Raw genomic sequence first — 12,480 nt, 5'->3', positions numbered from 1 at the left:
TTTGTTAATCATTGGGGTTACATTTTGTAAGATTTAACATTACTAGTGATACAATTTAACACAGAGAGGGAATCTCCAATACTACCAGTAAATTGCTCTGGGATTGCATGCCTCCGGCTCATTCTGTGTTTTGAGCTCAATCAAGTGACTTGAACCAATCAGCAGTCATTTCACAAACACAGACCAAACTTTCTTTTTTTTAGGATTCTCAAAGCCCATTTTGGAGCAAAATGAGAAATAAATCACCCGTTCCTTCTCACTTAACTCATCCCCCATTGGTTTAGTTCTAACCCTGTGAGATATTTTCACTCTAATTTGCTATCCAGGTCCCTGGTCCAGTACTGCTAAATGGCCAAGCTGGCCCATCCCGACACGTCCCGTGATGATGTCTCTCCTCTTCAGTCTTCTCAATCAGCCTCAACACTGGACAGCCAATAGGAAGAGTTGACTCTTGCAGTAATGTGGATACCAGTTTAGGGACCCCAGCAAGCAAGAGGCAAGAAGGGCAAGAGACACCCAGGGCATCACATGATCATGGCTTTAGGAGTGTAAAAATGGGCTGGTCACTCCTCTTCCAAATGGGCCAATACTGGACAGCCAATAGGAAGTATTATCTCGCTTTGGCATTGATGTGGTCACCCAATCAAGCAAGCAAGAGGCAAGAAGACACAGGGCATCACATGATCAGAACATTAGAAAAGTAAAAATGGGCTTTGGATTTTCTTTCTAGAACCAAGGTAAGTTGGGAGGGGATGGAGGTATTGGTGTATCCAAAAAAATTGATTATGACCTCCATCCCCCAAGCACGCTCAGGTGTGTGATAGGGGGGGGGGGGGTTTACTTTGGCTGGAGATCTTGGTTTAATCTGGGGATACATCCTGCAATCTTAGCAATCTTTTTGTATCCACCAATTTTTTAGTATGAGAGCCTCCAGCCCAGATAAATGTGGAATTGGAAGTGTTGGGGGTTTGATGTCATTTTGCTGTGTGACAGATCCTTTTTACCAGAAACTTTAAAAAACACAAGAAATATGAAACAATTATTTCAATTTATTAAATGTATACAAAAAAACAAAAAAATAGGTCATAGGGTTTTCCAGCAGAGTGCCCATCTATTGCAGGACATAGTTTTGTGTCACGCCATTCAGTGAAAGGGTAACAATGAGTGAACGCGGGTCCTTCCTGTTCTTCCGCACAAATATATTTCCCGTCAAGGTGTCACCTGCAAAAAAATAAACACAAAATACAATATGCGGGTCTAATGCTTTCAACATTGCATATAAACAAATAAACTCTGAGATTACCTTAATATCAATATCTATCGCACATTTTATATGGTTTTAACATCCATGTTTTTAATGTTGTTCCAATAAAGATTTGTTTTGATAAGCTTCATGTATAAATTGTTTATGGTTGGCCTCCAAAGTCCCAGATATTGAGTTAATCTCAGTTTATTTGTTTATTAAAATAGGGTTGGCCATGTAAAAACTAGAGGGTTGGTCTTTCATTATTTATATGATAATTGCATATAGGTCACAACTTTTATTAAACATTTTGGATAGGGTAGCGAAGGTTAAATCTGTCTACTGATATTTTACCCTTCGGTGTGGAAAGAATTACAATGACTTCCTGTCCTGGAGATGGAACAGGAAGTGAGAAAACAATTTGTAAAAATAAGGGAAATTCTCTGTGTTGTCCCTATTGGAAGATTTACCCTGAGCACCTTTTCAAGTATTAGATCAAAATCCAGTGATTGATGGTCACCAGGACATGGAGTGTTTTAATCCTTCCCATGATTTCAGTCAGGCCTGGGATATAAATGTCCGAGCTGCACCGACATTCTCAATGGACAAACCTCTGTAAGTTCTCCTCTGCTAGAATTTTAATGCCAATAGATCATTATTACCCCCAGAAGTTACAACGTGTCCAATACACATAAAGTTGATAGTATTTTCCCCTAATCTAAAATATTTACTGCATTAGGATAAAAGGTATAAAGAGGAAAAGGCTTTGAGGCTCACAGGGGCTTTGGGCAAAAAAAGGTGATGGGCTCCAATAGTTTAGATAACAAAATGTTATGGGATTCAAAGGGAATATTTTAAGGACAGAAAAAAATTCTTCCACTCAAAGGTGGTAAAGGTAGAATAATTCACAAAGACTTATTGGGGTGTTTGGAAGAAAGGGATCTAAGTCCCAAAGGAAAAATATGCTTTGGAACTCAAATGGAAGAAGAGGGTGTAGGAAAAAATGGGCAATGAGACTAAAAGAAGGGAGGGGGGAGTATAGGGAGAAAAATGCTCTGGGACCCCAATGTAGATATGGGGAGGAAAAGCCTCTGCAAATCAATGGGGCTATAGGGAGGTAAAGGCTCTAGAAATTAATGGGGATATAGGAAGGGAACAGCCCAGGGAATCAATGGGGGTATAAAAAGAAAAAAGCTCTGGAAATCAATGGGAATCTAGGGAGGAAAATGCTCTAAAAACAATGGGGTTATAGAGAGGAAATATCCTGGGAATCAATAGGGGTATAGTAAGGAAAAGGCTCTGGAAATCAATGGGGATATAGAAAGGGAAAAGCCCTGGGAATCAATGGGGGTATAGGAAGAAAAGGGCTCTTGAAATTAATGGGAATCTAGGGAGGAAAATGCTCTAAAAACAATGGGGTTAAAGAGAGGAAATATCCTGGGAATAAATAGGGGTATAGGGAGGAAAAGGCTTTGGGAATCAATGGGGGTATAGAAAGGAAAAGGCTCTAGAAATCAATGGGGATATAGGGAGGAAAAAGCTCTAGAAATCAATGGGGATATAGGAAGGGAAAAGCTCTGGCAATCAATGGGGGTATAGGGAGGAAAAGGCTCTGGGAATCAATAGGAAGGAAAAGGCTCTGGAAATCAATGAGGATATAGGAAGGTGAAGGATCTGGGACCCCAGTGTAGATATAGATAAGAAAAGGCTCTGGGACTCAAGAAAGGTATAGGAAGATAAAGGCTCTGGTAATCAATGTGCATATATCGAGGAAAAGGCTTTGAGGGAGTATAGGGTGGATAATGCTTTTAAACAACAATGTAACTCTGTTATAGTTTGGGGATGAAACAAGCTCTGGGATTCAAGGGGAGTGAAGGAAGGAAAAGACATAAAAGATAGAATACTGCACAAGGATGAATGTATGGATGAAAAGGCTCTGGGTGTCAGGGTATAGGGTGGAACATGCTTTGGGTTTCAAGGGGAGGAAGGAGGTGGTGGGAAGAAATGGACTCCTGGACTCAAGAAAAAGGGGAAATAGGGAGGAACAGGCTTTTGAAATCAAGATGGGAAAAAGGGTGTACAGACTTAAGAAGGGTATTCAGAGGAAACAGGGATTAGTAGGATTATAGAAAGAAGAAGTCTCTTGGGTTTTAAGATAAGTATAGGTAAGAATATGCTCTAGAACCCCAATATAGATACAGGCAAGAAATTACTCTGGGACTAAGGATAGGTAAAGGTAAGGAAAAGGCTTTGGAACTCAATATAGGGAATATAGGGAGGAAAATGTTCTGGGACTCCAATGTACAAATAGGGAGGAAAAAGTTCAGGGAATCAATGTGGAAATAGCAAAGTGAAGGCTCTGGGACCTCAATGTAGGCACAGGTAGGAAAAAGCTCTAGGAATCAAGAGGAGCATAGGGAGGAAAATGCTTTGGAACCCCAATGTAGAAATAGGGAGGAAAAAGTCCTGGGAATCAAGAGAAGTATAGGGAGGAAAATGTTCCAGGATCCCAAAGTAGGTATAGGGAAGATAAGGCTGTAGGTATCAAGGGGGGTATAGGGAGGAAAATGTTCTTGAACCCCACTGGACTCTTTGACTCAAAAAAAGGAGGGAAGATAGGGAGGAACAGGCTTTTGAAATCAAAATGGTTACAGGGACGTAAGTAGAAGGATATATATAGGAAACAGGAATTAAGAGGAGTACAGAAAGAAAAATGCTCTGAAACCCCAATATAGATATAGGTAAGAAAAGGCTCTGGAAATCAAGATAGGTATAGGAAGGGAAAGGCTCTGGGACTCAAGAAGGGGCTAGAGAAAGGCAAGGCTCTAATTCCAAGACAGGTATATGGAAGAAAAGGCTCTGGTAATCACAGGAGGTAAGGGATCTTAAGATGGGTATTTGCAGAATCGGCACAGGGACATAAGGGTGGTATTGGAGAGAAAAGCCTCTGGTAGTCAAAGGGGGAGGAAAAGGTTCTGAGACTAAAGTTGAATACTTTTGATGGGTTTCTTGGAATTCTAGCTGCTTAGGCGTCATGTCCATCCCTTCTATTCTCCATTATTCCTTTTCATCATATCCCAGAGGTATTACAATGGCAGCCAGGTACACTGCATTTTAATTTCCCATCCTTGGTATTTCTCTCTCTATGGGTTCCTTTTGACTTTCCTTGCTCCAGAAGGCCGGCAGCTCCACGTCGGCGGTTGTGGAGAGGTAATCAATGTATAATTTGCCGGCTGGAAGCGGCGGCTCAGCTTTCAATCTGCTTTGTGCAGTATTCTCCTCGCAGCTGAGCGGAGCCTCGGAACACCTCGCCTGATCGGCACAATTAATCAGTGTCATGTAGATATCAAATGACTGATGTTTTCCAGCACTCAGCTGGCCCCGGAGCCGTCGAGAGAGTCTCTCCGGGATAGATCCACTTCACCTTGCTCTTATCGTCCCCCTCCGGCTGCCAGAGAGCCGCAAAGAGATTAGGACAGAATACATTTCATTATTACCCTATTATGCTCTTTTATTTGCCCCTCCGAGACCACTTAAGCCGGCTTACAAATAAACTTACAGCGATCGGCGCGCCATCTGCCTACAAATTGCCCGGAATAAACACGTGTAGAGTGAAGAGCGCAGATACTGATATCTGGAATTTTACCGCTCGCTGGGAGCATCCTAGAGTCCCAGCAGATATAAAAAATGGTATTATATCTATATATGTAATCACTAAAACAAAAATTAAATATATTTTTAGATTTACCGAACAAAGGGACCTGAAAATCATACCAGCAAAGCATCAAAAGAAGCTAATTAGATCTCCACTGCATTGCAAAGTGCTGTCAGTCTAACACTGTGAACGAGCATGCAGGAAATGACTGGGATGATGACATCATTGTGCTAGCCCCGCCCCTTCATACCCCAGTACTTTTATAATTACAGTAAGCTAGAAAATTGTTTTCTTTTTATCCATAATAAATGTGAGTGGGCAAAAATCTGATTTTTTTTAATTGGTATTTTTTAGTATGCTGAAGGAACTGAAAAAAATATGTGAAAAAATGCAACCCTTATAACCAAAAAATTATCATTTTGTTTATATTTGTGAATATTTAGCATTTATGCAAATATATTATGTGACTTTTCTTTTTTCTGTGTCCTGATTACTGCCACCATAAGCCCTGGGCAGCATAAACATTGCTTTGTTTATCTTCAGGCTGTCAGCAGTCTAAACAGCGCAGTGTACAAAGCAATATATAACTAGGATTGGATAATATTACTATTATTATTAATAATAAACAGGATTTATATAGCGCCAACATATTACGCTGTACAATAAATAGGGGTAGAAATGACAGACAGTGACACAGGAAGAGGAGAGGACCCTGCCCCGAGGAGCTTGCAATCTAAGAGGTGGAGGAATTATCACACAATATGGATTGGTGGGTGAGTAGTGACGGTTTAGGAGACAGAAGTAGACGGGTAGGTGAGGTTGAAGCTTTGCTATTTGCACAATGATTTGGTGTCACTGAAGGTCAATCATAAAGGCCATGACTAATGATGATTTCACTAAAGCTTGCTAGTCCTGTTTGGTGTTCTTGTCTTGATGCAATGTTGCAGTCTGAGAAGAGAGGAGACTGGGGAGTTTTTATTAGGAAAAAGTGGAACTTGTATAAGATTGCTCTAGGGTGACACATCAGGGAATAGTTCATACAGAATCTTCACCTTCATACACCTGCCCAGGTAACGGGTTCTCTTGGCACAATAAAAGAGAATCCTACAACTATGGTAAAGTCAGATTGTGCCCAGAGAAAACCTCGGTGGTGACTTCTTCCTGAACTATGTGGGTGGCCAACCTGAAGAACCTGGAATTTCTAATTAAACAGTGGACAGTTGAATATGCTTCAAATTCAAATAGAGAGAGAACAGGGAACCCTCAAATATAGGAAATGATGATATTTATTACCTAAAAAAAGAAAGATTGCCCTTGGAGAAAATCTCCAGATTTATTTTTTTTATTACATAAAGCTCATCCACAAACCCAGCCCCGTGGTGTGCACAGCAATAAATCCAGAGAGTGGATTTCTATAATCTGAATCCCCCGACAGCTCTGCCAGGGTTCCGGTGAGTGAGCAGAGCACAGCGGGGCGATATATAGACAATCATTGATCAGAGGTTAATTCACTTCTGGTCGGGTCACGTCTATCACTGCATACTAATCTACACACAGGATCGACCAATACCCGGGGACCCCCACCTGGATATAGGAAAATGGTATAAAAATGCTGCAAAATGATGAACATTTCAGGAATCTCACAGAATGCAGATTCTGTGTAACAATTGCAGCAATCATTTATTTTTTCAGAAAAGCTTTTATTTTATTTTTTTATTTAAAGCTGGTCTTGAGCTCCAGTCAGTGACTTTGCCTAGGCTGGGATGATATTATCAGTCTGCTGCAGGCAGGAGGAAGCATTTCCTCAGTCTCCTCCCAACTCATCAGACTGCAACATTGTAGCAAGACTGCAGCAAGGGCTGATTAGCACAGTACTAACATTCATCTGAGATCAAAAAACAGAAATAGTTTTAGGTAAAATGGGGTCCTTGGGGGATCTAAATGAGCATCATTTCAGCACCCCCTGCCACTGTCAGTTGGGAAATTGAGAAGGAGAGGGCAGGGGTGGACATCAGGAGGTACAAATAGTGCACTGCACACGGCCCTGGACCCTTCTCAGCCAATAGGAATCCCAAATCCATTCAGTAGTCTATTTATTGTACAGAGCTGCATACTATGTTGGCGCTATATAAATCCTGTTTATTATTATTAATAATAATAATAATAATAATAATAATAATATTAGTCAGTTCTGCACAAGGGCTCACTGTTGGCTACTCTGCCACTGCTGGGGGGCTATAGGCTTTTGCCCTATTTGCCCCCTTCCTAAAGCTGGCCCTGGCAAGAAAGTAGATGGTGACCTTGGATGATGCCTGAACAAAGATGGCTCACTTGAATAAATATCTAGCAATACATATGTAAAAGAACATGAAAACTTACCTAGAGTTGGCCCCTCACTACTTATTATATACATAATGCTCGGTCTATATGAACAAGTGGATGTCATGTGACCCTTGCACTGGGTAAATATTACATTTTGCATATAATTATCATTGAATAATTAAATTTCATTTCATGTCTTTTTTTTTTAACCCGCAACGTACAGCGGCCAAGTTTTGGCTTCAGGCAATAAATCCTGCAGCGACCTACAGCAAAGGTTTGCCAAGTACCCTGAACTCTGGTAAACGCTGGGCCAGCGATCATGGCGCTCCTCTGAAACCCACTCAGCATATTGAGGACACGGCGGCACAGATTTCACAGCAGATGCTGGCGGCTGGTGCAGCATGAGGCTTACTACGATTCGTTATACTGTCAGCAAAAAGTAACCTGGGAATTTACCCAGAAAGCCACTTCTGACAAATGGCAGGCTTCCCAACAAACCTATAACTGGCGGGTAAATATAAAGCGCTTTGTGTGCCGCTGAAAGTCATTGGAGTCGGAGTGATTAGTTGAAAACCAGAGGGGCGTAAAAAAGTTGGAGTTTACAGGAGCTCAGGGGAGGGTGATGTTCCCCTATTGGTGGAAAGAGTAGGCAGGAGGCGGGGCAGTGGCAGAGTCAGGAATATTATAAGGTCTGAAATGCTGGGATAAAAGGAAGGACCAGAGCAGAAAATCTGCCAGTGTCTGACTTCCCTTTCCTATTACTGCAGTTCAGCTTGATCAACAATATCCCCAGCTTGTAATTGGACAATGAAGGAGCAGCAATACACTGATGGGGTCAGCCATGTGCTATAAGCCACTGTCCAGGCATACTGTGCAGTAGAGGCTTATTGATTTATAGTGCAGCCCCTTCCTCTCTCCATCTCAATTCCACTGTGCAGAAACTACATAAAGTGAACAAAAAGTTCAAAAAGAAAAATTATCTAGGCCACAGCATGAAACCCAATAATTCAGCCAATCAGCAGCTGAATCAGCATGGGATGATGATTTTCACCATTCACATAAGAAACATTTGGTGAATTCAGTCAAGACTATGGATATGATTTTACAAGGAGATTTTTAGTTGCTTGCTCTGTCTCACCCAGGGAGAAGTTTGAACCTATTGAATCACTGCTGGAGGAGAAAAGAAGGGAGGACTGAGCTGCTGACCCCTGGCCGGGAGGAGAAAATCAGGGTGGGCTGGGCTGCTGAGTCACTGATGGGAAGTAAGAGCTGAGCCGCTGAGTTATTGCTGGAAGGGAAGAGCTGAGCTGCTGATTCATTGCTTGCAAGGTGGAGCTGCTACGTCTCACCTGGAAAGTGGTGTGAAGCTACTGAATCACTGCTGGCAGGGTAAACTGGGACAACTGAGCTGTAATTTCTGAAAGGTAAGAGTACAGGTGGCTGAGCTTCTGAGTCACTGCTTGCAGAGGGGAGCTGCTCGGGGTGCAGCTTTTGAATCACTGATAGAAGGACAAAGCCACTTCTGAAAGGGGAGGTTACACAGAGCTGAGCTGCCAAGTCTTGGCTGGGAAAATAAATCAGGGTGGATTCAGCTGCTGTCTCTGCTGGGAGGGAGAGCTGAGCTGCTGAGTCTCTGTTTGCAGGGAAGAGATGTTTAGTCTTAACTAAATGTGTAAAGCTAAAGAATTACTACTGGGAAAGTTCAGGTGAGTACAGAGAGAGGACAGAGTTCTCAATGGGAAGAGAAAACAAGGTGAGCTGAGCTGCTGAGTCACTGCTTGCTATTCAGAAGCTATTCAGTCTCACATGTAGCGGGGAGTGAAGCTATTGAATCATTATTGAAAAGGTTAAACAGAGAGAGTTATTCTGGTGGGTCAATTCTGAGAGGTTAGAAGTACATGGAGCTGAGCTGCTGAGTCTTGGCTGGAAAGAGAAATCAGGGTGAGCTGAGCCCAGTCTCTGCTGGGAGAATAAAGCTGAGCTGCTGGGTCACTGCTTCCAGGGGGAGCTGCTCAGTGGAGCGAGAAGTAAGACTACTGAATATCACTGTTAAAAGGGGGAAGCATGGTGAGCTGAGCTGCTGAGTCTCCTCTGGAAGGGGGAGCTGACCTGCTGAGTTATTGCTGGTAGGAGAAGCTGAAAGACTTTTAAAAAGTCTTGACATATAAAGGATATGAAACTTAGTGATTGCATTTAAAGCTACCAAAAAGCAGCTTTATTGATCAATAACTTGCATTCTATCTGTGTTGGTACCTTGAAAGCTAAAACGCAGCAAATTTAGAAAGAGAATAGCAAGAAATGAGGACCGCAGGAGACCTTGCAGGGACCTTCAGTTTGCTCTCAGACTGATAGAGATGTCGAAAAGGTCCAAACTTTATCAGCAATCTCTTCTCTCTTAAAATTCTACATATGTGCGGACGTGATTGGTTTTCCTGTTTTGGGGTTTTCTGAGGATAGGAGGAAGCCGAGCACAGACTGACTAGGATGCGATGATCAAATAGTGAGAGAGTACAGACGACGAGCCGATATGATCTACAGAATGATGGAAAGAGAAGGACGGCCTGTACCAGGCACTGCAATGCGGAGGCAGCCAGTGGGATGAAGACAATAGGCTTCCCCTGCCGGCACAGTAGACATTATTTCTGCTTGCTGGGTGTGACAGTCAGTGCGGACTCAAGGCAGAGCTCCCCCATAGCATCACAGGAGAAGCACATTGGGGATACAGCCGGATTGATGAGAGATGCATTGGTTAGTTTTCCTGATCCAGAATTGACAGCCAGACACTGAGACTGTGCAGAAGAAAAGATGTGCCATCAATAAAATGAATTATAAGAAACATGGAGGGGTGAAACGAGGCACGGAGCACCAGGAAGGGCAAGGGTGCAGGTAGATGAGAGACAAAATCCACACAAATGGTCAGAGGTTCAAGCACAACTTATTAGGGGCCCATTTAAGCCCTGGTGGCTTGGTGCACTGCATTAAACAACAGACATGCATTGTTTCTGGCAATGCAATGTACAGGTAGTCCCCGGATTACATACGAGATAGGAACTGTAGGTTTGTTCTTAAGTTGAATTTGTATATAAGTCGGAACAGGTACATTATTTTAGTAGATGCAATTAGGACAGATGTTTGTCTCAACATATTATCAGGCGGTGTGGAGTCAGTTACTGTATAAAATTTAAAAGTTACGGGACCATTAAAAATGCCATGCCAAGCGGCCTATACCCTTAGCAGCACCAAATAAAGAGTGCTGGTACTAGTATTTGATTGACAGGTCATCTTGTTGTTGGAATTCATAGCTGTGCCAGCTGATCCTATCCATTGTTGTAAATGTGATAAGTAATTGCTTTATACCTTAAAGGCCAAATGTATAAAACTTTTTATTTGGCCTTAAGATGGAGAAAGCAAAGGTTATATTTCCACCAATGTTTTACTGCTGTCTGTATTCCAACCTGGGAGACTATTGTTCCCTTTCCGATGTGGAAACGTACACTTGAAGTTCCCATGAGAAAACCTTGTGATGGGGTGACAACACAAGGTACATTTGGGAAACAGGAAAAATGTATTGTCACCCTATAACATGCAAGTATAAAGGTGCTTGAACAATGACCCCCTTAGTCCCCTGGATCACCAGGGATTTATTTATTGAAAATTGCATATTTAAAAATGCTGGATATGACCTTAAGACAGTAACACAACTTTTATGAAAATGTGGTGATTACATATATTTTAAAACCAGCCTAAAGCTATCCACAATCCCGGCACCAAGCCTTTTACCTGCTTTGACATCAGTCGGTTTCTCCAGAAGGAAGACTGTCTGCTTCCAGTGAGTTTTGGTGCACGCCGGCCCGGTGGAAAAAGCGACCTGCGGAGACAAAGCGGCCTTTGTAATATCATGGTACATTACTTTATTACACGATGACATACACGCACATTAAATGCTTACAACAGGAAAAGGAGCAGCTCATTCCCACATAGCCCGAGGCTCCGAATTAAACGCAGCCTTTCTCGTAATTAATTTGGAGCGGAGTCTGAATGTACTTACTGGCGTATGACAATCCTTCTCGAAGAACGCGTCAAAATACCCGGCCAGGGCCTGTGAGACACAAGAAGGGTAATCAGTCAATGCGAGTTACTGCAGACGACAGCAGAACAATGTATGGAATAACATCATCGATATTCACATTAACATATTCTATTATTGAAGAAACACTCCGCAGAGCGCTACATATTTTTATGATATTACAGCAATCGCAGAAAAAAATGCAACCCGATCAAAAAAAAAAAAAAAAAAATTCATGGAGTACTTATGGAAACTTATTTATTTGCTGATTTGTATGTTATTGGTAGACAGTCTTAAAATTTGGCATTGTCCATTGTAATTATAGAGGCCAATACAGTGTTTCTCCTGAAAAACAGTAAGTGTGAAATGCGTAGAGAAACACGCCATGTATGAATCCTAATGTGCAACAGAAAGGTCACAATGTTAGAGGACTTTTACTAATTATGAACTGAAGGTCACACATACAGCAATTGCATTACATTTCTTTTATTATGAATGATGTATCTGTCTGTCATTTGCAACCCCTATTTAATGTACAGCGCTGCGTAATATGTTGGAGCTATATAAATCCTGTTTAATAATAAAAGTAATAATTTAATATTGTATTATGATCTTTTATGTAATTGACCCATCATAGGTTGTGTAAACAATATATAGTATATTTAGGGATTTGGTACATGTTATTATAGACCTGGATATGTTATAAGAGAATGTTTAACTCTTACAATATACACAGTAAAAAAAATAAATATTCTGGGAGCGCTCGATAAATGCCTGGTGATGAAAGATCAGATGGGAATGGCCAGACTGGTTGGAAGAGAAAACATTTTTTATGATAAATCAGATAACAACTCTGCATTACAATGGTGATCAGAAAAGTCACAACACGTGAAACCTTGAGTTGGAAGACCACATTGGGTTCCTCTCAGCCCAGAATAGAAAGCCAAGACCAAAGTGGGCATTGGATCGCCTACACTGGTCAGCTGAAACTTGGAAAAATGTATCCCGGATCTGCTGGATTTCAGTTTCTGTTGAGGCTCCCAGATGGAAGGACATTCTCCAGGTCGAAATCCAACAGAATAGAAGTTGTATAGAAATACAGAAGTTGTATTGGAAATAAAGTCAAGCCCTACCCAGTATGAGTAAAGTGTTCTGAATACATTTGGATTTGTTCGTTCTTCTCAACCAAGAATG

The 12,480-nt window shown here is 41.7% G+C and overlaps 1 protein-coding gene across 1 annotated transcript in view; it reads right to left on the bottom strand.

The window, feature by feature from the left end:
- Positions 1 to 1,031: 1,031 nt before the first annotated feature.
- Positions 1,032 to 12,480, bottom strand: part of PRMT3 (protein arginine methyltransferase 3) — a gene marked incomplete at its 5' end in the record, with an annotated part of 56,387 nt that continues 44,938 nt past the window's right edge. The window contains 3 exon segments of the mRNA XM_072421572.1: positions 1,032 to 1,221; positions 11,001 to 11,088; positions 11,269 to 11,319. Of these exon segments, the coding sequence (XP_072277673.1) occupies positions 1,112 to 1,221; positions 11,001 to 11,088; positions 11,269 to 11,319 (249 nt within the window).

Source organism: Pyxicephalus adspersus, chromosome 9, assembly GCF_032062135.1.
Source record: "Pyxicephalus adspersus chromosome 9, UCB_Pads_2.0, whole genome shotgun sequence".
NCBI classification, from domain to species: Eukaryota; Metazoa; Chordata; class Amphibia; order Anura; family Pyxicephalidae; genus Pyxicephalus; species Pyxicephalus adspersus.
The sequence above is the reverse complement of the archived record's forward strand: the minus strand, read 5'-3'. Positions and strand labels throughout refer to the sequence as shown.